The sequence below is a fragment of the Erigeron canadensis genome, chromosome 9 (assembly GCF_010389155.1).
Source record: "Erigeron canadensis isolate Cc75 chromosome 9, C_canadensis_v1, whole genome shotgun sequence".
In the NCBI taxonomy this organism is placed as follows: Eukaryota; Viridiplantae; Streptophyta; class Magnoliopsida; order Asterales; family Asteraceae; genus Erigeron; species Erigeron canadensis.
Genome location: NC_057769.1, coordinates 11,648,601 through 11,674,400, shown reverse-complemented (window position 1 = coordinate 11,674,400; position 25,800 = coordinate 11,648,601). Strand labels below are relative to the sequence as shown.

Sequence of the window (25,800 nt, the reverse complement as noted above, 5' to 3'; positions counted from 1 at the left end):
ACATGAAAATGGCCAGCTATGGTGTTGGTGGCACCTTTATTGATAATGAGGAATCAAAAATTATGCCAAATAGAAGAAAAAACGTGGTAATTGTAAACAACATTAGTATTAAAAAGAAATATGAAATAGAATTAACAACTATTCATGTTTGTTTAATTTTGCTTTGAACAACTTCACTTTAACCCAATCTTCCAAGGTATCCATATAGTGAAAGAATGTATGTCTTCCACGGCTGATGACAAGTAAAGTGATGCACACTATCCAAAATCCGACAGTAAAACCAATCACCGCACCAATAAAATACCATGTGTCAAGTTCATCGTTTTCACCATCACCATCACCACCTTCTCTTTCACCTTGTAATTCTTGATCTCCGTGACAATATTTGGACAAGGGAAATCCACACAATCCCGCATTTCCAGTGTAGCTTGTAGCATTGAAGGTCTGGAGCTGAGAGCCGGATGGAATTCTTCCGGACAAGTTATTATACGACACTTCTAGATAACTTAATGAAGACATCTCTGATATGCTCAATGGAACCTTCCCTGAAAGTTGGTTTCTTGATAAATCCAACGTTAAAAGATCTTTCACTTGACCAATTTTATGTGGAATCTCTCCATGTAAAGCGTTCCTGGACAAGTTGAGTGCAAGCAATCCATAAAGACCGGTTAATTCATTAGGGATTTTTCCTGTTAGATTGTTGCTTGATAGATCAAAACTTTTCAACAACCCGAGATTGTTGGTGAATTCACGCCTAATCCCTTGCCACTGGACAATCGCATTGTCAGTATAATCACGAGATTCAAATAATGTATATGATACACTAGTCGTAGATATCAAATATTGATGTAGGTTATGTGCCGATAAGGATTCTTGTTGAACCATGGAAGTAAGATTGTCGACACATGAGGGGATGGTCCCATTGAGATTGTTCATTGACAAATCAAGGATTTGAAGATTTATAAGTTGACATAACTGTAAAGGAATTGCTCCAAAAAAGTTATTGGAACCAAGGCTAAGAACATACAATCCTAATAAGTTTTCACCAATCCAGACAGGCATGTTACCGGAAAATTTGTTGGACCCCAAATCCAAAAAGGCTAACTTGGTGCAATTCCTCAATGATAAAGGCAACTCCCCAGTGAAGCTGTTGTTGTATAAATTCAACACATCAAGTTGAATCAAATACTCAAACGATGCGGGAAACCTTCCACACAGATTGTTGTTTGCTAGATTTAAATGTTCAAGATTTTTCAAAAACCACAAACAGTCTGGAATTTGTCCGGAAAATGAGTTATACGAGAGATCAAGAAACTTTAAAGACCCATCAACAATTTGGCACAAAAAGGAGATTCCTCCATAGAATTTGTTTTTGGACAGATTTAATAGATTTAAAGTGGAAGAAACATTCGTTACTGGACCAGAGAAGTTATTTGCACTCAAATCTAATTCTCTTGAAGCATGAAAGGTTGATAAATCTAGTGCTTTACCACTAAAGTCGTTGGATGACATATCTATGTACATAATCTTTGACTTCCCAATCTTTTCAAAGATAGAACCTTTAAAAGAATTGGAAGAGATGCTTAGTTCATAAAGCATGGGCAGTTCCCAAATTTTGTCACTTATAGTTCCATCTAACCGATTATGAGAAAGGTACAATTCTTGTAGTGATGAGAAGTTTTCGATGTCATTGGATATTGACCCTGTAAATTGGCTACTTGAACCCTCCAAGTATACTAATGTATGTGATGTGCATCCAGAAGACAACGTCTTCAGAAAATCAGAAAATGAGATAATTGCAGAGTTGTTGTTGAAAAATAGATAAGTCAAATGACATAAATTTCCAAGATAATTGGGAAATTCATCTAACTTGTTTCCATCGAGCGAAAGAATCTGAAGTCTATTGCTTCTAGTTAATGCATACAACCAATGATACATGGATGAGTTGAGATTGTTGTTACTGAGAGAAATATCAATAATATTAGATGATGAAGAAGATGACGAGTTAACATGAGATGATGATGAAGAGTATGGATGCATGACTTGTGAGAGGCCACATCTATCTAAATGTAACATTGTAAGGTTTTGGAGACTTAAAATTACATTCACCCAATAGTCTCCTTTGGCTAATGGAATCCCATTCATAAAAAGTTCCTCTAAATGAGACAGACGAGACAACCAACTTATACTTTCAACAGAACATCTTCCAAGATCGTTTAGATAGAGTCTTTTCAAATTTACAAGGTTTTCAAATTCTAAAGGAATGGTTCCGTTAAGAGAATTATGAGAAAGGTAAAGTTCTCTTAATTCCGTCAAAAAACCAATGCATTTAGGGATGTTTCCACTAAAAGAATTTGAGTAAAGGTTAAGATACTGAAATTTTTTTAAAGAACAAATGGACTCGGGAATGGTATCATTAAAAGAGTTGAAGGAAAGGTCAAGATGAGTTAATTCAATCAAGGAAGAAATGGACTTGAGAATAGTTCCACTAAATGAATTGTAGGAAAGGTCAAGATGTCGTAATTGGGTCAATGCACCAATCGAGTTAGGAATGGTTCCATTGAAAGAATTATAAGAAAAGGAAAGATGCCTTAATTCGGTCAAGTAACCAATCGACCCGGGAACGATTCCATTTAAAGAATTACCAGAAAGGTAAAGTTCTCTTAATCGGGTCAATGAACCAATGGAGTTGGGAATGGTTCCACTAAAAGAATTCCATCTAAGGTCAACAAGAGTCAAATAGGTTAAGTTCATCAATGAAGGGCTAATCTCACCTCTAAGATAACAAAATTTCAAGTAAAGCTCGGTGACATGACCGGTCTGATTGTCGCACTTGACTCCCTTCCATTTACAACAATCATCATCGACATCTTCAATTTTAGTTCCCCATGCAGAGATACAATCTTCATGATGAGAGGGGTCTTGAAGAAGGCCAACTTTGAAATCAAGGAGAGCTTTTCTCTCTTTATGGGTGCACTTGATCTGCCTATCAACTTGTGCTAATACTCTTTGTTTACCAAAGAAAGTGGGAATTGTTATAGAAGTAGTTTTATCAACACATTGAAACAAAAACAACATAATAGTAATCAAAACATGAGGATGGTTAAATTTAATATGACACATATTTGAAATCATATTTTTTATAGCAGATACATCATACATCTTACCAATGAATGTTTGTTTAAATAAAGTGAAGTTTGATTAAAGGAGTACTGGAGTACGCGTATTGGTTATAGTCATTCTATAATTATTAGTGGGGTACCTATTTAGTGTCTAGTGATATTATTCAGAATGAAATGACCTAAATATTGTAAACAAAAAATAAAGATTATGACATCATAATCTAATAAAATATCGAAGCTTATATGGAAAGGGAAATCATTAATCCTCTTAATAAAATATTCTAAAAATCCTCCTAACTATTAGATTATGACATGTGGAAAAATCAGGGGGCAAGATTAGGAAAGAGAATTAGTGGATACCATATGTCATCTTCTTAGAGTGTTAGGAGGATTTTTAGTCTATTTTGTTAAGAGGATTAATCATTTTCCATATGGAAACTATATTATATAAACAATACATACTATGATACTTTCTGTTTTATCAAGCCTTGCTTTGGTCTCTGGTTTGATGATTAAAGTTTTTTTTTTTAAGAGTCAGTCGGTATTCGATATTAGGGGATACCTTACCGTATAATAGTGAAGTTATGCACGTACTTTACCATGGATAACTCCAGCCAGTTGTTCTAGCCTTCATTGTCATTATATTAAAGTATTAATTTACATTTTTTTGGACTAAAAATTATTAACTATTAACTTTAAGTTTAAACATAAAATAAATTGATGAAGTAATGTCAGGTTGTATCGGCATCATTTGTGTGGAGCATTACAAAGACCACATATAAACAAATTGGAATTAATGCTCCCGACCATTCTCTTTGGCATAATGAATTTACCACAAATCTACCTAGATTGGTTATCAACAACAAGAGGTTGTCCATTATATGAAACCCCGTGTGATACTGTGATGTAATGTCAAAAACATTGTTATGTCAAATTTATCTAATGTATGAAACTTTTCAAACAACAAAAAAAAAACACATTATTAGAAGTACTCGATCGTTTATAGATTAGTTAAAAGATTGGTGATATGTATCATATCAAGTACACAATCTACACGTCGGTAGGATTGGATCCAAGTCTGACATACAAATTGGTACGTTTTTATAATTGGTACGATGTGTATTATTGGATTGCAATTAATTAACGAACTGCCCCAATCTACACGTCGTGAATAATGGTCCCTCCAATCAAGCAACTTTGTACAGAGGAAAGGTCTCTCCAATCAAACAAATTTCAAGCCAGAGTAGGACTTGATCCAATTGTGCCGAGTTAATACCCAAAATAGCGTAACTGGAAAACATATTTATCAAAATGGTGTAGTTTAAAAAATATTTATCAAAGTGGTGTTTTCTTAAAAAGTATTTATCAAAATGGTTTTTTTTATAATCACTTTTATAACATTTTTACCTAAACATTACATTGTACTTGTTTTATCAAATCTACTAAATTATTGAAACTTAAAACTCATGATATCTCATAATATTACAATGCCAATACAAGAGAGTATAAGCATTGATCTTAAATAAAAAAGTATCACATACATATAAAAATCCTTAGATATCACCATTATTAAGCAATATCATGTATGTGAACAAAAATCAAGCAAATGAATGAAACCAAATCTACTTAACCATTAAAACTTAAAAACTCATGAATTTTTATAACATTACAAAGAGAGTATAAGCATATATTTTAAATCAAAAAACTAACATTTACATATAAAAATTGTTAGTTCCATTTGCCTATTTTTTGTACACTTTCTATTTGCTTGATTTTGTTCCTATACTTAGTATATTGTTTAATAATGGTGATAACTTTTATATTGCGCTTTGAATGAAACCAAGGATTTTTATATGTATGTATTACTTTTTTATTTAAGATTTACGCTTATAGTCTCTTGTATTATCATTGTAATGTTATGAGATATATCAATTTTAAGTTTTAATGATTTAGTAGATTTAATAAAAACAAGTACAACATAATTTTTAGGTAAAATGTTACAAGAGTGATAAAAAACACCATTTTGATAAATATTTTTTAAGAAAACATCATTTTGGTAAATATTTTCTAAACTATACGATTTTGGTAAATATGTTTTTCTTTATACCATTTTGGGTATTAACTCGTGAAGATATCATAACCCAACACTTTTGTTTTGCAGCCCAGCCCAAATAAGGATACTCTCATACTCCAATTGTATCTAAAGTCTAAATACAATAAGTCAATGACCCACATCCAAGGAAAGAGTATAACATGAGTACATGACTCCAGAAGAAAGAATACCTACTTCTCAAACTAAGATGGATGAATGGATCTTTATTGGTAGCGTCGCTCTGAATACCATCCTTATTTGTTTCCACTCTTAAGAAGCCACTGATCAGTAATAGAACCACTACTAATATGAGACCCACTTTTTTTTTTATACGAGGGTTGGTGCCCACGCGTTACGGCGGTCAAACGGTGATGATAATACAAAACAGTGGGGGAAGAATTGATATGCGTGTGTGTAAATAGGAAGGAGAGAAAGAAGTGACTGCGTGTTAGATCTTGGTATGGTGTTTGTCTGATTGTGTTTAGAGATATAGAATTAGAGGTAATGTGTGAATTAAGGACAATATGGAGATATTGAAAAAATTACTTAAATTTCTTAAAATAGATTTCTCCTTTGTATTAAAAGGGGTTATAGATATATACAAACTTCACTCCTGTTGCCACCATGTGACGCCAGATAAATGAGTCCACCACAAGATGGGTTCTACCCATTGGGAGCTGAGCTCTTTAAGTGGGGCCCAATTTAGCTTAGTTCTGGACACATTTTAGCTTGTTGTCAAGCTCGTTTAGAAGCCTAGTTTTATTTGGGGTCCAAAGTTGCTGAAAAGCCACACTTCACAGTTCACACCTAAACTTTCAAGTTTCAACATTACACACTCAATATTGTGGTCAGAGTTGAATTTCGTATTTCCCTCCAAATAATAAGCAACTCAGTAAATGTCTTCTGTTTGGTGTTTTCATGTGTATGATTGTATGAGTGCCAAAACACCATTGCAACTGTAGGTAAAATGTGTTGTGAAAAGTTGCCAGCCTTGTTCTCGAAACTGTGTGCGCATTTTATAAGCATAATAATATAAAGTGCTAAACTTAAAGTCTGTAACTTTTCACTTTAATCTAGTGGAAAATGAAGACACTTTTAAGTAAGAAATGAGGTGAAATCATGTAAACATTGAATATCTAACCAATGTGCTTTCTCAATCATATGTGATACATGAAGAAAACATCACCATACATGAAAAAGTAAAACATGAAAAGAAAAAGAAAAAGATCATATGAGTTATTCAAAAACCAGTAAATGAAGATCAATTTGATTGGAATACACAACTGGCATCAAACGCACCTAGCCACACATAAATGGGACTCATTAATTCATTATGCAACCTAACAGCCTTATAACAAAAGGAAAACAGAGAAAGCAGAGGATGAAAATAGCAAAAACAAAGAAGAAAAACACGGACGCTATGATATTTGACATGAACAATGACCAAATTATATAGGTCGACAAAAATGAATCCCAAGCTCCTCAGGGGGGAAATTAGAGAATAATGCTACACCAGAGGAAATATTGAAAAAGAAAAAAGAAAGTGTTAATTTTGTTATAAAACGTAACCCACAAAAAGAAAGTTAAAAACAAAAAAAAAGTGTTAATTTTGTTAAAAAAACATCTCACACTTCTTTTCCTTGTACAAGGCCCCGGTATGTGTACTATCTAAATTATAAAGTATCCGTCATTCTTTTTTTTTGCGGGGGGTTCAAACGCTAGGAATAAAATTTAATGGGTTTCTTGGGACGTTGTAATTAGTGATACTGGGCGGGCTCGGGTTGTGTTCTTTGGAATCTAAAAACCTTGCCTTACTTTCCAAATGGTGGTGGCGATACCGCCAACAACCGAATAGTCTTTGGAGCAAAGTTATCTCTGCAATACACTTCACACCTAGGAATTGCTCGACTATCCCTTTTAAATCTTCTGTGGTGGGAGCGTGGAAAAAGATTGCCACGTTAAGCTCCCACCTCTCTTCTTTTAACATTTCTTTGGAGAATTCCTTCACAGGTAAAATTGGCAACGGGAACACCATTAGGTTCTGGATCGACTCCTGGAACGGTTCCACTCCTCTAAGTACAGCTTGCCCTGATTTGTTCAAACTCGAAAGGCACAAGTGTTGTACAATTAAGGATCGACTCACTGGCAGGGGGCTATTCTCTCATTGGGAATGGAACTGGATACGTCCACCACAAACACCACGCGAGCTGCATCAATTCCAAAACCTGTTGAACCAGATTTCACTCACCAATCTCACCGATACAGAGGACTCATGGCTATGGAAGCAGGATCCCTCCGGAAACTTCACTGTAAAATCGATGAAAAAGTGGCTGCAAACCTCAACCTATGGCCAAAAAAAAGTGGACTTTTCCATGGAATCGCCTTGCCCCTCTCAAAGTTAACATTACGGGATGGAGACTCGAGATGAATCGGCTTCCAACCGCTGACCAATTACTAAAAAGGGAATATTCCCCTAAGCTCACCCTCTTGTCCACTATGCAACGGCCATGATGAAACCGCCTGTCACTTATTCATCAGATGCCCTTTCGCCGATTCTCTATGGTCCTTTATTCATGTCTGGTGCAACCTTCCAGCATGCAAGCCATCGAGCCTCAGGGAACTTTTCGAGACACATAAACGGACCTTCATAGACCCTACAAAAAGAAGTTGGTTTCACACCATCATTCTTGCCTTCTACTGGGTGATATGGACCTCCACGAATGAATGTATCTTCAAGAACAAAAACCCATGCCTGCGCTTTGCCAAGAACGAGATAAAACGAACAAGCTTCTCATGGATAGTCAACAAATTCCCCAAATTAAACATAGACTGACCAAATGGTGTAGTTTCAATCTCTAATCGTCCTTTATATTATGTCTATCTTGATACGTCGATGCTTGTAATCCGATGTAATTCATGTTTGTATTCTAGCCTCTCGCTAGCAATGTTTATCATTAATGAAAAATCACAGCATTTGAATGTTCAAAAAAAAAAGAACGAAAGAAAAAAGCAGAATGAAATGACTAACTTCATTTGAAAACATAAGAATATAAGATACGACAATCATCTATATTGAAAATGAAAACATAATAAAACTAAGATGAAAAGTTACATACAAAACCAAAAGCTTAAGAATAAATTTAAAAAACAAAAATTAATATCATTAAAACATAACCTAAATCGGGAAACTAAAAAAGATGAGAATAAGACTGCATTATAGATAACTTGAGAAAATTTTAAAAAATTGTAAAACGCTTTAACTTTAGTTAAAAAGATAATCCAGAATAGAAAGTTAAAAGCAAAACCGAAAGAAAGGAAAAGCAAAATATAACCAATAGGAAAAGCTAAGAGCCACAACATGAGAAAATACCAAGCAGGAAACCTGACAGACAACTATGTAGCCCGCCGGCCAGGTACACTCTTTAAACGATGAAAACGATCACATATGATTCAAGTGCATTATGAGTTTCACAAATGTTAGCATATTGTTCATGCGCATTAAGAGTTTCACAAATATTAGCATATTCCAAAACCAAGTCACCAATTCTGGAGGGAACCAGATTTTTCTAGGAAAACACCCTAGTGAGATTCGAACCCAGGATCTCATGGTCACTTAGCCTTATTTTACCTCCAAGATGCCAGTTGATCTAAATCATACCAGCAATCTTAAGACAATGCTCAATGCTTTATAGATTATAACATAGAATCGAAGTATCGTTACCAATCATAGATAAATTGGAACTTCAGTAATGAAATAATTAGGCAAATCAACTAATCCAACATCTAGAATTTCATGCCTAATTTCTGGTAATGACTCGAAGCCAGAAGTCTCGGTTAAACGAATACAATATAACCAAGAACATAAAAAGAGTCAAGTTATATGCGTATGTCCAGTACTTAAACGTCAAACTAAACATATAGATACAAATTCAAGGTGGCAATAGACAAATTCAATCAATTTAGCTATAAGTCGGTTGATTACTTGTCTCAAATGAGCAATTGGGTCAGGTTAATAAAGTTAGGTAAAATGGACATGCCTAAAATGAGTCGAATGTCATCCGCAGTCAATATAAATGCGCAAAGTCCTCCAATGTTGTTGATAAAAAAATTCAGATGATCATTGCCACGAGTCTAACCAGCCCGATCAGTTAGCAAGCACCTGAAATCTACCCATACCATTACCCTGACCCATCAATCTTGTCACCCCACTCATATTATATTTCGCCTGATGGGTCAAGTTCTTATACAAAGCCAGATTCGATAAGTTCTTCTTTTTTATAGTAAACTTACAGATGTACCTGTTTGGCATCATTACTGATCATTGACCTGTCATTTTCCCAGATTTAACTTCAAGACTAATTATTCAAGTTCTTCAACAATTAGGTGCCAAAGTCAATAACTACCAAATTATTAAGGCTCTAATTGACTAGAGTATATAACAAGGAATTGTGTTGACAAATTAACTGTTATGATGAAAGTCCCTTAGGCACCGGATCTACGAGATTAGATAACAAACTATTGAGTGCGGAAACTCTCAAGAGCCAGCAATCAACAATACAATAAACATGAACTATATATGAATAATCAGAGCCTTGTATTACTTCAATAATAAGGATTACAAGTAAGACACGAGCTCTTCTAAATAGAGAAAATGTAAACAAAAAGCTAGAGAGGTTCACACGTTGCAACTAAACCTCTACCTAAACCTTACATCTGTATATATAGGCATTGGACATGGTCGAACTCGACCAGGTTGAGTTCAACCTGGTCAACCCTATGGTTGACTTGGTTGTGTTTGACCTTATTTCGTGCAAAAACGTATCCTTTAATTAATTACGTATACAAACGACTTAAGACAAACTTCTATAATGATGTTGTCACCCGGAATTGCACCAACATAAGACTTCATCAAATACATACAACAACTAGATTGGAGCACTTCTATTCATATTGCTAGAAATAGGTTAACAAATATGCATTCAGGTATACATAAAACATAAATTGGTTGTTTATGGCTAAGAGAGGTGGTCTACATGTAGTCACTCTCGCGCCTAACCACAAACATTGGCCAAGAGACGTGCAAGGGAGGGCCCAAAGAGGGGGGATTAGTGGATTAACTCTACTAAATCTATAGAATTAAGTATGTATTTCCGGGAAAAAGTAAAAGGAATAACCGGTCAGATAGAGTCAAACTACAGAAGCTAATGAAGGTCTTCCGCGGACCTACGTTGAGCCATCTACTAAACCTATATGGGAGTTGATAACAAAATATAACTGTACTTCTCCATGACCTAACATATTCTTTGATGCCATCTACCAGCTTTCTCACCTCAGCCGGGTCAAAAGAAATCCCACTCATGTAGCTTTATAGCAACTTTAAAAGGACCAACAATAGATGTTAAGTCAAGAATTGGTAACAGCTGTCGACAAAGCAATGCTTAAGCATGACAAAAAGTCACATCCGATGCCAGTCGCCAGATACCTTAAATGATTCAAGCTTACGCAGCAGAGACACTAAACCTACAAATGTCAGCACCCTATATCGTAATTTCACTTTATCCCTCTATGTAATAAGTTGCTTTATACTCAATCTTAGATATCTTAAATAGTTATATGATTCAACCTTACAATGCGGGGGCAGTAAAAACTTACAAATTGGAGCGCCCAAGATCATACACCACTTTATCCCTTAATAATATGTGTTCTTATTCAATCTTACATTATTTAGTATGATAATTGATAAAAGAGTGTAAATAACATATAAAACAATAGAGTTTCTTATAAACACAATTTAGAAGTACAATTAGTGAACTCACAAAGCTTTAAGTCTAACAAGCTTAGAACAACTTTCAAGTGTCCCATAACGCGGAAAAGAGTACTAGTCGTCTACTAAAAGAAAAAACAACCATGTCGATAAATGAAGTACAAAAGTAACATATATTTAGCATCATAGATCATAGATGTTCCATTTACTATATATAATGCATCAAATAAATACAGAAACTATATTATGTAGATCACACGGGTTCTACCTCAAACTTTCAGAAGCTGCAGTTTGTTCTCGAAGGCAATAGCAATCCAATCAGGCATAGCAGCAGACCACTGGAGCTGATTAATCTCGGCCCCAGCCAAATACATAGACATAGGATCAATGCCATTTGGTCCAGCCACAGTCGGCAACTCCCAAATAAGCGCCTGCGCATCATCTCCAGCAGAACAAATATGCTGAGAGCTCGTAGGAGCCCAAGAAATCGCGTTAACACTACCTCTATGTCTCTCCAATTCCGCTACAGGCAATGTAGGCGACCTAATATCAAGGATCACAATCTTATTACTATCCATCAAAATAGTCGCCATGTATCTCAAATCCTGTTTATTCCACGCCAATCTCAATAAAGGCGTATCGGGTTGAGGACTTTCATAAATAATCGTCGAATGTTCTTTATCTCGTAAATCAAAAACTCTAACTGACCCATCTGCAGAAACAGAAGCAAACACCCCTGCTTCACCCCAAGCAATATCATTAACTTCTTTATCATGGGCAATTAATTGTGTCTCCACAACCCCTTTTTCGATATCCCAAATCGTACAAGTAGTATCTATACTAGAAGTGCCAATTCTCCTAGGTTCTAACTCATTCCAGTCAAAAGAAGTCAAAGGGGCACAATATTCACTACTTTTACTATTATTAAACACAGAAAGCAACTCACTTGACGTTTCTTGGAGGCTGTAGAGACGTAAGAAGTCGCCAGACGACGCGAGAAGCTGTTTCGAATTTGGGTTTGGTTGGAACATGAGTTTGGTTGGTGGGTATGGGTGGGTGAAGGAAATGGGGGTTGGTTTGATGGAAAGTGTTTGTGGGTTGAAGTCAAGAATGTTGATTTTGTTGGAATATTCTTCGATGAAGCTTCCGATTGCGAGACGGTGAGATTGGGAGGAGGAAGAAATGGCCATGGAGTAGAGAGTGAATGGTGATGAGTATGTGATTGAATTTGGGTTGGTTTGGTCGGAATGGATTTGGGATTCCAGAGTTGTTGATGTGTTGTCCATTTTTTGGTTATGGATTTTGGTTGAGGGTAAGAAATTTGGGAGAATATATACAGATATAGATACAGATACAGATTATAGAGATGGAGGAGGGTTGGAAGTTGGAAGGAAGGAAGAAGAATTGGGGGAGTTGAATTTCGCACAACTACCGGTCCAACAACATGTGTGTTGACTTGACGCACTTACGCGGGCCATGATTCCCTACTTTCTTTCTAAATTTCTCAGGGTAAATTTTCAGACTTTATTACCAAAATGGTGTACGTGAAAAACTTAATTAGTAAAATGGTGTATTTTTTAAAAGGAAAATAATTCATACTATAGATTTTACTTAAGCTTAGGTACTGTTATTTAAAAATAAGTTACAAATTAAATCTTTAAATTTGATAAACATACATAGCTCCCTAAATTTTACATAATCTCTCCGTTTTACATAAGATAGGTATTACATATTCTATTTAACCTTTTCCCTTTTTTTAAATATGTCTTAAAATGGTGTCTTTTTAAAAAGATACTTATCAAAATGGTGTTTTGCCATCATTTTGCTTATAAAGTCGTTTTTAGTGCCGTTCTTCCGCTAACTTGAGATGATGTTGAACTAATTTATGAATGTCATATCAAAATGAATATATTTTTGTTTCGGTCATTCTTATGTGAACTTCATCAGTTTTAACTACCAAAAAATTTATACAAGCTATAAACTAAAAGGTCTTGCAAACATTAACTACAAAAATAGAAAGAAAATAATGTGTACCATAAGTCCTGTATATTTTTAGGGGTGTTTGGGATTGATTATGTAAACTAGATTTTGCGTTTTAAAAAAACATGTATCAACATACTTTTCTAAAACTGCGTTTTGTCTATGTGAAAACGCAAATAATCACCTTTTCTTGCCAAACATTTTTTTTTATTAATTGCGTTATATAAACACAATAATCAGATAATCATTTTAAAACTCAATCACAAACACCCTTAATCCATCCCTATTTTAGGGTCACATTCTTAATAATAGTTGAAGCTAAACATAAGTGATTCGACTTAAAGTTTTATAGTTGTATTAATTCCTTAAGATAGGCAAAAGAGTTGATGAAGTTCTAGCAGTTTTACATACTCATTAATTACTACTACTGTATTATATAATCATTTAATCATATGGATTTCTTGTAATATATGCACACAGCAGTCATCAAACTTAGAATGGTCGTAGACCCCCAATTTATATGCCTTGGACTACAATGACCACTATTTATGAAACATACGTTCATCGATTGAGATCCTTAAGAAACATTACGTTCATCGATTGAGATCAAGACAAAGCATCACTCCGCAGAATGGATTAACTTTCCCCTTTTATAATCAATACCAACTAATGCTCATTAATATATTGTATATCTTTTCTCTTTATGCTTTTGTAGTTAATGTTGGTATTTTGTTAACAACTAGCACTAAAAATGAATTAATTAGCAAAATGGTGGTAAAACACTATTTTAGTAAATATTTTTTCTTGAAAAAAAACATTCTTTTCGTAAATATTTTTTGAAACAAACCATTTTGATAATTAAGTTTTCCAAATACACCATTTTAGTAATTAATGTAGAACTATTCTGGCATAAATTTTTCTTACGATATTTTTCCTTAAAAGATGTCATTTTATAAACTCGCACGTTGCGGCGGTAAGATAATGAGCGTTATAGGTCATAGAAGGTGATAAGTCACAAAGTGTGATAGTCAAATGTCTTAGCCGTACGGACTCCGCCCTTGGATTTAAAAATTCGTCAAAAGTATATCTAATGACATCTCTAATGAAACAAAATGAAATTTTAAGAACACTCATACAAATTTTATCATTTATCGATATACGGTTTTTGAGATAAAAGATTTTGAATCAATTAGAGAAATAAAATGATTTATGGGGGAAAGAGATAATAATGAGTGATTGAGATTTGAGAATATAAAAAAAATGAGTGGTTGAGAGTTAAGGGTATTATAGAGATATTAGGTAAAGATGTTTAAATTAGTGAACAAAAAAGATGGGTATTTTTGTCGGTTCAAATCATCTTTTCTTTACAAAAGGTGCTCCTCTTTTATAAGATAATCTAGATATAGATATAGATATGGATGTAGATATAAATAGATATAGATACAGACTAGCACTGTACCCACGTGATGCGGCGGCGGTTTGGTGGTGACGACGACCGATGGTGGTGACGTCGGTCGTGGTGGTGACAAACTGTTATTGGTGGTAGGTGTAAGTAATTGATTTAATATAATTGATGTAAATGGGTAGTGGATATATTTTAGAAAATAAGGGATTGATGATGTAAATTAATTTATCAATGATAAAATGGTAATTTTGTATTTAACACTTTTATGAAAAAGAAAATAATAATTATTATAAGATAGTATAGATATAAATATAGATAACACATAACTTTTAAGTTTTAAGACAATGTAGCAAGCATATTTTAAGTGGCATTTCCTATTGTATGGTAAACTAAATTACAATTTAAAGTAATATTTATTGCTTAATTTAAATTTTACATGGGTTTAAAAATTTGGATAAAATATATATAAATATAATTTTCCATATCTTTGCAAATTTATGTTATAATTTATGTAGAAACGCCTTTAGACAGGTATGTGAATTAATGTGTTGTGTGAAAAAAATCAGTTTATCTCTCAATTTGTTGGTTGAGTTGGTAGTTTGTCAACCATTAAAACTATTTGACAAAAAGGATCTTTTATATCCTTTAAAAATACTAGCACGGTACTCGAGTTATGCAGCGATGGTCGTGGCGGCGACGGTGTGATGGTTGGACGACTGTTGGTGGTGGAGCGGCGGTTAGTTGTGTATATAATTGATGTAAAAGGTTAATGGACATATTTTAAATGATAAAGGACTGACAGTGTAATTTAATCATTAATATTAAGAGGATAGTGTATATGAAAGTATTTTAAGGGGTGTTAAGTGAAAATATGTAATTTATATATTTTCAACATTACCAAAAATAAAAAGGGTTATTTTTTTATAATATAATATAGATGAAAGTAATACTAAAATGGGCTAAAGTAGTTAAACAGGGTCCGAAATGGACCAACAACTAATTTGGGCCAATTATTCTCACTTAGAAACACCAGAACACAGGAATCACATCAATCATCAAAGTATCAAACAAATGGCAGCTTCAGCAATGGAGGGGGTTGCAGCGACGGCTCTCCGGTCAGTAATCCAACGTGTGAAACAAGCAGCCGAAAGATCATCTCGTTCCGCTGACCGAATCAAAGTCGTCGCTGTCAGTAAAACAAAACCCGTGTCACTTCTGCGTGAAGTCTATGACGCTGGCCACCGTTGTTTCGGTGAAAATTATGTTCAAGAAATCATTGAAAAATCACCCCAGGTTCTCCCTTTCCTTTTTTTATTTTTTCAGTAATTACTATAAAAGTACAAAGTCTGTTTATGTGAATATGTGATGCTTGTTTTATTTTAAATAAAAAAAAGGTTATTGTTTTTTGGGAGATGATATTTGCACCATGAATTTTGATTAATGTATGACAACGTACAACTTTTACAGCTGACTGTACAAATTAATAGTGCACAATAGTGCTAAAAATATCAAAATAAGTGGTACAAATATCACTTCCCTTGTTTTTTTAGTATAAGCTCATTTGTTCATGATCTTTAAATTTGAAAAATAAGCTAATATCTGGTGGAAAATTGGGCTTAAGTCGAACTCAATGAAAGCTAATAAGTGAATTATATACATTTTAGGATTCTTTAACTCGAAAGGTTTTGAATGATTTTGGTCAAAAACGGTAGAACGATAGGTAATGCATACAGTATGATTTTGGTAGTATTATGATAGATTGTTGTTCAAAAAAAAAAAAACAATCTCTTACATGTTAGGTTCATTTTAAGATCTGTCAAATTTGGTTCACAATAAAGTTTGTTTCAAGATTGATATGACAATATAAAGTGCAAGGATCTTAAACTTACAACAAGATTAATTTTCAACTGATATCTTATGGAATAATCAAAAATAATTACAAGATAGTCTTGGAACAGGAATGTGTATGGAAAACTATCTAGTCGAATGACAAGTACAATCTTTAACTCTATTCCTTACTAAATATTAGCCCAAGTTGAATATTAGAACACAACACAGTCTAAGCTAATTTCACAATGTGAGAAATTGTTGTGAGGATAGAGTCTGTGCAAGTCCATCTTCATGAGTGTGGGTATTTATAGGCGAATATCTAAGCACTCGAGGTGTCCAATGATGCGATGTGTTCAATATCTAGTGGCTCTGTGAAGTTTTTATTTTTGGTTCCGCAATGTACTCTTCACGTGTTTGTGCTAGATAAGATGAAGGACACGTATGGAAATGACAACCACTATCAAGAGGATCTGCAAAACAGTTTATTGTACTTCTTTTGAGCCATCATCAATCCCAAAGTTGATTCGCAAGACTCAGATTGCATAAGGGCTCAAGGATTCATGAAGGAGGTTTTTTTAAACCCTCCCGAATCTACCCATCACATCCCTCCAACTCATTTTACCCCTTCAACCTTCCCAACCAACCCTCCCAACCCATTTCTTAGGCATTCATAACTTATTCAACCCTCCCAAATTTTTTTATTTTTTTTTTCATTAATTTAATCAACCATTTATAATAAAACAATTTAATAATACATAAAACAACTTAATAAAACAATATTTATAAAACATAAAATCATCCATCAAATAAAGTACTAAAATAAAACATAGTTCGTTACATGCTTAAACAAATTAGACGACGACTAAACTAGATAGATAAATAGCATAGAATCACTCATGAAACACCCATCTATGCCTCGCCGCAATCGAGCGTTTTTGTTCAAGCATCCACGCTAACATTTTCGGATCGGTGATGTTTGCGTGTGGGGTGGTGAAGAACTTGAAATCACTCCTCATGCTCTTGTCCCTTTGATGCTGGAGTTGTGCGTCCAATAGTTCTTGCTTCTTCGCATTAGCTTCCTTCATGTTTTGCTTTTTCTTTGCCGCGTACTCAGCGGCTTCCACCGAAAAAGCATCCCCCCTCGATGACACACCACCCAAAACACTCTTTTTCCCCTTGCTTTTTCTTGGGTGAGTAGGAGTGCTATCCTCGTTCAAATCCGGCAACATGCAACAATTATATAACAATTAAAAAAGTGCAACAATTATATAGCATATAACAATTGTATAACAATTAAAAAAGTGTAACAATAATAGAACATGTAACAATTATATAACAAGTAAAAAAGTGTAACAATTATATAACAATCAAAAAAGTGTTACAATTATATAACATGTAACAATTATATAACAATTAAATAAATGTATAGATAAATAGATAGAAATAAAAACGTATAAATGTAAATGTATAAATATAACAATTATACCAAATGAAGCTTCTTGTGTGTTAGGAACGACCTCATCATCGTCGTCGTCGAGAATGGGTGCTGGGTTGCAGTATGAGTCGAATGTATTGAAATTTTTGAGATCTATCTCGGCCTTTTAGCGCACAACGTATTGGTTAGGATTCATTGCGGGAGGGGGAGGAGGTTGATATATCGGTTGAGAATAAGATTGCCTTTGAACATAAGGTTGACCAATCGGTGGATCGGGATATAGTATTGTGAGGTCGATTGTTGTTGATATTGTTGTTGATACTGTTGTTGTCGACGACCCGAGCCTCATGAGACACTTCCTACGTTTTTTTTTTGTTGTTTTCCTCTCCATTGATCCATGTTAAATTGTGGTGTATGTGATAAAGGTGTAGATTTGGTTGTGTTTTGTGTTGAAAAATAGTAGTGTATATATAGATTAAAAAAAAGGTTTTTTTTTTTTTTTAATGAAACGGTCATATTCAAACGGATATGACACTTACCAACGGTCACATTTGACCAAAATTCCTCCAACATGTAGCTGGTTCGCAAGCCGATGGAATCAACCCGTTGGCCAGCCCGCTGGGTCGGTGGCTGTGTTTCCCAAAGGGCTGGCCATCCTGCTGGCAACCCAGCTCCACTCCGTGAGGCCTAAAGTATGAGATTTTTGTCAAATCTCTAGTTCCTAAGTATTCTTCAAGCTTACTTTAAGCTTTAGCTGACTTCCACACTCAGCTTAAGCTCATTTCTTTAATCTCCATCTTCGACTTTTTATTGAATGCTATCTTCCATGTTGATGGAGGTTGAGAATACATATTCCTTATGATGTTACAATACAATGAAGAATAATTTATAGGTCAAACTAGGCATCCAAGCTTAACACAGAATCAGCTTGGGCGATTACCCAATCTGAATGAACTACAGACACAACTTACGAACGCAAACTTAAGTATATCTAATACATTGGCATCAACAAATCTATACATTTGAAACCAGGACTCAATCTTTGTGATCAAATTTGCAGCTTCCGGAAGATATCGAGTGGCATTTTATTGGGAATTTACAGAGTAACAAAGTGAAACCTCTATTGAGTAAGTGTTATACCTCGCTTATTTAGGGTGGTAACTTAGCAGATGCTAAAAATTTGGAGTTTGTTATGCTGATGGAGAGAAAGAAATTGTGTTTCATGAGATGATTTTTACGTTTATTGGAGCGTAGAAGAATATGTTTTCTTCTTGTTTGTAGATTATATTCTTACTCAATCTGATAATGTCCAGCTGGAGTGCCGAATCTTGCTATGGTGGAGACAGTAGATGATGCGAAGGTAATATTAGTTTGAAACTCTTAATGCTTAACCAGATTTTTGGATTTTGAGTGAAAACCTTTAACTTGAATTGCAAAGAGCAAAGTCACTAGAACTTTTTTCAAGCTATATACAAATGGGTTAAGTATTTGGGGATGTATGTAATTTGTACACTTTTTCTATTGTGTGAAAACAACTTTCATCCGGATCATTGTACCGGATGAAAGTTGTTTTCACACAATAGGAAAAGTGCACAAGTTACATACATCCCCAAATACTTAATGCATGTCTTTTTATGATCTTCCATTCTCCTGTATTTTAAATGCAGTTAAGAAGACCTGAGATTCTGTTTACTTTGCATAATGCTAATTTATTCAATGAACACAGTGAGTGCTTCCTTGAATAATTTAGCGTTACGCAAAGTAAATAAATATGCTGTTGTGTTGATAGGAGTATATGAAAACAATTTATGAATGGATGCAAATTAGCAGGTTATCTGAAATACACTTTTTAAGGTTTAAATGTTTTAGAAAGGCTTTTCCTGGTTTTTTGATGAGAATAAGACTCTGTTAGTCTGTTTGTTGCTTTGTTTTCAGCCATGTAGATTTATTGTTTTTTCATAACTTGATGAGAGTTATGCTAGCACATTTAGATATGCCTTGAAAAGTGATAAGGATCTTACTGCTGTTATATGCTCATTCTATGCTTCTATATGCTTTAAGTAAAACATGTTCAACGGCCGATGCTATTAACATTGCTTGTGGGTTAAGTGACTAATGTTATGTCTTTTTGGATTTTCTCTAGATTGCAAATAATCTTGATCGAGTTATCGGGAATATTGGCAGGAAACCTTTGAAGGTGTTGGTCCAGGTGAACACAAGTGGAGAAACATGTAAGTTAACATGACATTGTTTCTAATTCTGTTTGTGAAATATCGTCCTCTCAATTTATCTAATGCAATGTTTTTAGAATAACTTTCTCACATAATTACAGCAAAATTTGGAGTTGACCCGGATGGATGCTTGGAGCTTGTGAAACATGTTACTTCAAACTGTCCCAACCTTGAATTTTGTGGCTTAATGACCATTGGGATGCCAGATTATACGTCAACTCCTGAGAATTTCAAGGTGATACTGGACATATCTCTGTATAACTTTACATCTAATCTTTTTACTTGTTATCATGATCATAGATTCGTCTTATACCAGTCATTTGTTTGTGTTAGACATTAGCAAATTGCAGAACTGAGGTATGCAAGTTCCTTGGTATATCTGAGGAGCAATGTGAACTGTCAATGGGCATGTCTGGTGACTTTGAGCTAGCTGTAAGTGAACTCCTGATACCAGCCTTTCTTATGTATATAATCCTTGCACGGGCAAATTTCAATAAATGACATCATGCATTCACTTCATTTCCATTTTGGTTATTAGATTACTGCTGGCATTGTTGATTACCAAAAGCAATGGGCAGGCTGTGTGCCTGTGTACCAGGTTAATATAGGTTTATGTCAAAACGGGTATCTTTTATTGCCAAATCGGCCGGGTGGTTTGGTTTGACATGTTTTTTCTTGGTCAAAGTTCCAATGATTTATATGAAAGGTTAGTGGGTGAAAAGATTAGATTTGATTACAATGGCTGTTTATTTACAATTGATATTTAGTTTTGAATACAAAGAGGAATTACCCTGGTTCGAATCCTGCTGGTTTCAGTTATTGGTGGCCTGGTGTTTTATTTTTGTTTTATTTTGGATAAAGCGATTTGTGGTGTTACTATACCTTAAAATAACACTTTTAGTGATTTTTGACCCCTTCAACATTTCAACCCATATGACCAGTTTCCTTTTGGTTATTCTAGTAAAACAGCAGGAAACAGCACTGTTTACTAGAATGAGCTAGTGTAGTGTTTTTTTTTCTTTCCTTTTTATATGCAAGACCTAAAATTTATCTGCGTCGAAAAGCCATCTGCAATAGTATTGATCGTCAAAAGTACCAGCCTACATGTCGGGTCACACATATAACATCTGTTTGAAAATGTAACAAAACATAACATGTTTCTTAATGGCCCTCACAGATTTGGCCTTTGGGATTAAAAAGTCACATACCCTTGTAGTCTTCTACTGTGCATAACATCGTAACTCATGGAATTTACATGCACATACACTATCATCGATCGTTAAAAGCTAGACTGAATGGAGACGCCTATACCATAACCATTAAACCATGTATATTTTTTTTTATAATAATTTGATATGTAGCTGATTCTTAATTCTTGTTTATGTAGATTGAAATGGGCAGTACGAACGTGAGAATTGGATCCACCATTTTTGGAGCTAGGGAATACCCGAAAAAGCAATGAACAAAATAATTTCGACGTATAAATGATCATGAATTCAACCTCCACAAATCTGAGCAAGCATAAATTGCGTAATTCTAATCTTTGCCACCAAGTTGTGCAGGGCATTAAAGAAAACAATATTCAGTAAATAATGCAGTTTATGGCATTTTAAAACCAGAAATCGCCAGAAATGTATGAAGTAGTCTCTTTTGCCCATGCAAAATGTTACCACCATTGTAATATATGATCACCTAAAGGGCTAAAGTTATTTGATGAGGATAACTTTTCCAATGATTATACTTGGAAACCTAATAATTCATGGAGATCTTATGGATGGAGCAGAGAATTTACCTGTAGAAGTTCGTGTCAAGCCTGCCATGTATACGAACTCCATTAGGCATAAACTCACATTTCCATGCATACGAATTCCATTAGGCATAAACTCCCATTTCATTTCTCAACTGTGCCCTACACTAAACCCCACAGAATAATCCGTGATCTAGTGATGTTTGTGTGGAAAATTTGAAAGAATTTGCATCTTCAAATCACTTGGTGTTGATTTTGGAACTAAGGTAGTGTCCTTCATTTTAGTTATCATTCAACCCCCATTTTGTAAGGTTTAGTTCTGGGATATATGGTTGGTTAATTAATTTTAGAATTGATTCTGGGTTGTTTTATTGTGGTTAAATACTTCAATAAGAATTTTCTGCACTTTTTAACAAGTTCTGCTAGAATCTTAAGCATCTTTGTTAATTTTGCTCAAATCTGCTCACAATTTGGCCAGAGATGATCCTTTTATAATTCGATTTCCTCCCGGACAAACTCATCCCACGCTCATACAGCAAAGCTATAACATATTCAACTTGAAATGGTTTCCCAACAGCCACAATCAATTCTAAAATTGATTGTGGTTCATATGGCTTTGTGCATGAAATTGTAATGAACTTTATTGGTTTTTTTTATTATATTTATCTTACTTCCAAAACTTCAATTGTATATATTGAACTCTTATTTTTTTCACGATTGATGTAATATGCCATCCAAGTTAAAAAAAAAAACACATAATAACATGGGATTAGCGCAACAATGTTGATTAAACTTTGCTCGATTTACTATTGTATGTATTAAACTCTTATTTTATCGTAATTGATGTATCCAACTTGCAACATCTATGATGTGTATTAAACTCTACTTTTCATGTTTTTGCTATTACATTTATTCAACTTTGACCATATTGCTATTGTAAGTATCAAACTTTGGGTTTTTGATATTGTGTGTATCTAACATTAGTTGTTTTTGTTATTGTGTGTAGCTTTTTTTAACCTAGATGACATGTTACATCAACCTTAAAAAATTAAGTGTTCAAATACATATCAGAGGTTTTATAGTTTGGATACACACAATATCAAAACGAGTAAAGTTTATTATATCTTCATACACTAAATCATGTTGACAATGATTTAGCTAAACCATTATAACCTTTGAGTAGTCATCCATGACATTTTTAGTCAACATAACCATATGTTGGGGTTCAATTCTTTTGTGTGTTTATCTAAAAAGTAGATCTTTTTTTTTAGACGGATCACATGAATTATTTTTTTCAATGGAAATTGCTTTACAGTGCATACAATGATGATTTATCATGTATTGTAGTTTTTGACAAAACTTATCTTTAGTGGTGGACCTGCTTCAACATTATTGAAGATAATGTGATGCTCCATCCTCAAAAACCTCTTTTTTATCACCTAGCAGGAGGTTCCACAATAACTAGTAATAATGCAGTACTGCAATAATTTACTTTTTAAAACTTTCGACTTTTATTCCTTGTAAGTTATTTAAGATTTTTATAAATCTTTTTGATATCGACCCAATTGTCGGGATATTTGTAGTCTTCATCCATTTCATTGGAAAGATTGACTATTCTTGTTTTAGCAATACCAATTTCTAGATGATGGTAGCTTTGAAAAGACTTTCTCTGGTACTTGCATTTGATGAAAATATTTGCGTCTTTTGCGACAACAAGCTTTTTGCGGAAGTTCATTATGGCTTTCTTCGTACCTTTTGGTAATAATGTAGTACTGCAATAATTTACTTTTTAAAACTTTCGACTTTTATTCCTTGTAAGTTATTTAAGATTTTTATAAATCTTTTTGATATCGACCCAATTGTCGGGATCTTTGTAGTTTTCATCCATTTCATTAGAAAGAGAAACAATTTTGGGGTTAAGACCTGGACAAAAGATAATAAGATTTTTAAAAGCTTTATCTTGTAGGTAGATATGTTTTGTCTTAAAACCATTTTGACTTAGATATCTAACCTTGGACCAAATCATTCTGAATGTGTCTAAAGAAATGATATATCCTTCTTGATTCTCTTCATGAATTGTTGGTTTTGAGAAAGTTTTTTTAAATTCAATAATTCTCTTTTTTTTTTCTTAAGCTTCAATGGTTTGGAAAAATAGTTATCTATAAAGGTATTTCTTTCTTTTTGACTCGGCAGAATAGAATAACTGGTGGCTTCTTGTTGAGCTTGTAATAATGTTCCAAACTTTGGAAAGGAAAAGAGATTCATGTGACATATATTGGATACTATTGCCCAATCTTCATAAATTTATCTGTATTCTCAATCAAAAATGACATAAAACCCAGATTTTAATTTTATGGGTTCTTGCATGATCTGAGAGTAGCTTGGTCGAAAGAGACCTTCTCGGTTTTTGGCAAACTATTAGCCATCAACAAATTTGATATATCTTTACCGAAGCAGTTTGTTTTGGAGCTAAATGAAGATTTTAGCTCTTCATTGACTTTTTTTTTCCCAAAGCTTCAACTTTTGGATTAAGATCCTTTATCATATGAGGGGAAATAAAAATGACTGCTAGTAGATAAAGGATAAAACATATGAAACTGACAGGCTTTTGTTCATCCAGTCCTTAATACGTTTTTACTTTCATTCAATCAGGTTTTTTTAGTTTTTGTATAATAACCTATATCAGAGGTACATACGTCGAGGTACCTAATGTGAACACCGCAACATAAATATACAACCATTTATCTATGAACCTTTAGGGTTGCACACGAAAAACATTGAGATATTAGTTGAACTTGAACAAATTGAGCAGCTACCAAAATTAGACTACAGATGACGAAAGGGTCAAGCCGGGTCTGATGAGATTTTATGAAATATAAAACTATTTTGTAGCGAAATTGGATGTTCTTAGTTTGACAGAATATCAAACTAGTTTATTCAAAACTTAGGGTTTTGAAGTATAAATAACTAAAACTCGTATTATTTAAAATGTTTAATTAAAACCTTTTAATAAAGCATGAACATCCTAATTAATTACGATTAATTAACTAAGCACATAAATTAATCTAAATTAGTTTATTTATGCAACAATTAATTATCCTAACTAATTATATATGCGGAATAAGTTAATAAAACAATTCACTAATTAATTCTCTAAATGATCTATGCATGGAATATAATCAACTAATTATAAATGAAGAAACAAACAAAGAAACACTACCTATTTGTAGAAAAACGAAAACCATTCTTCGCGTACTAGAGCCCAAAATAGAACGCCTCCTTTGTTGGGTATAAACAAACGGATCTTCGGCACTTAACTAAATACTAGCTATAACTCTAAGTTATAGCAAAATTCTCACCATAAAAATAATTAGTTGATTTGCTCTCCACCCACATGAGGGTGTCAAGTTCCCATAAGAAAAAGAAGAAGAGAAGAAGTTTTGGTACAAGGCTTAAAGGAGGAAAAATGGTTACTTTTAGATTTTCATCTTTCAGACAATGTGGGACAAAAATCCCTATTTTTTCTTCATTTTCTTTCTTCCTTGCGTCGTCTTATGTGGGTCCCCATGGGTCAACTAGACGCATGGTCAAATGGGTTGACCCATGGTGCGATGGTTCGCGATTCGGTTTGACCTGCTCGGCATTTCCAAAACCTATTTTTAAAAAATTTCTAGTTATTATCATTTCTAATAGATTTTTTGTTATTTATATGAAAAACATCTAATCCTTCACCATTTTTAGTATGCGACCCTTAAGGTTCATAGATAAATGGTCGTATGAATATTTATATTTGAATTTACCAATTTATTTTTTCATATTTTTAATTACATTATTTATATTTGAATTTATTAGTTTTTTCTTTCACATATTTTTTTTAATAACATATAAATAATTTATTTTTAATATGTTATATACAATCTGTGTATTTATTACGTGTTTAAATCTAGGGATAATAACCTATGGATGTAGTGAACTATGACAAAATGTCTATGTTATGTATTGATCTAATCGGAGGTCTATGTTATGTAACGAACTTACCAAAACTGTCTAAGTGATGCATGCTACCGGGTAATCTACAGGTAGCCGGTTACCATCCAAAGGGATAATGACCTGTGAATGTAGTGAACTATGACAAAATGTCTATGTTATGTATTGATCTAATCAGGGGTCTATGTTATGTAATGAACTTACCAA

At 33.8% G+C, this 25,800-nt stretch overlaps 3 protein-coding genes across 3 annotated transcripts; 1 reads left to right on the top strand and 2 right to left on the bottom strand.

The window, feature by feature from the left end:
- Positions 1-87: 87 nt before the first annotated feature.
- On the bottom strand, positions 88-3,078 carry LOC122583209 (receptor-like protein EIX1). The gene has a single exon (XM_043755635.1). It carries the CDS (start codon positions 3,076-3,078, stop codon positions 139-141), a length of 2,940 nt encoding a protein of 979 aa, XP_043611570.1. The 3' UTR covers positions 88-138.
- An 8,050-nt stretch (positions 3,079-11,128) lies between these two features.
- Positions 11,129-12,384, bottom strand: LOC122581249 (protein TRANSPARENT TESTA GLABRA 1). The gene has a single exon (XM_043753432.1). The coding sequence runs from the start codon at positions 12,262-12,264 to the stop codon at positions 11,248-11,250; it is 1,017 nt and encodes a 338-aa protein (XP_043609367.1). The 5' UTR covers positions 12,265-12,384; the 3' UTR covers positions 11,129-11,247.
- Positions 12,385-15,332: 2,948 nt separating this feature from the next.
- Positions 15,333-21,753, top strand: LOC122583024 (pyridoxal phosphate homeostasis protein-like). The gene is made up of 7 exons (XM_043755461.1): positions 15,333-15,656; positions 18,689-18,755; positions 18,942-18,988; positions 19,772-19,859; positions 19,961-20,094; positions 20,193-20,291; positions 21,247-21,753. Exons 1-7 carry the CDS (start codon positions 15,348-15,350, stop codon positions 21,319-21,321), a joined length of 819 nt encoding a protein of 272 aa, XP_043611396.1. The 5' UTR covers positions 15,333-15,347; the 3' UTR covers positions 21,322-21,753.
- The last annotated feature ends 4,047 nt before the right edge of the window (positions 21,754-25,800 follow it).

Excerpts from the sequence above, each read along its gene's own strand:
- LOC122581249 (XM_043753432.1), bottom strand. The coding sequence starts at position 12,264 with ATGGACAACACATCAACAACTCTGGAATCCCAAATCCATTCCGACCAA.
- LOC122583024 (XM_043755461.1), top strand. The coding sequence starts at position 15,348 with ATGGACCAACAACTAATTTGGGCCAATTATTCTCACTTAGAAACACCA. Across the intron at positions 18,989-19,771 it reads AGACAGTAGATGATGCGAAG|ATTGCAAATAATCTTGATCG; the intron begins GTAATATTAGTT and ends GATTTTCTCTAG. Across the intron at positions 19,860-19,960 it reads GAACACAAGTGGAGAAACAT|CAAAATTTGGAGTTGACCCG; the intron begins GTAAGTTAACAT and ends ACATAATTACAG.
- LOC122583209 (XM_043755635.1), bottom strand. The coding sequence starts at position 3,078 with ATGTTGTTTTTGTTTCAATGTGTTGATAAAACTACTTCTATAACAATT.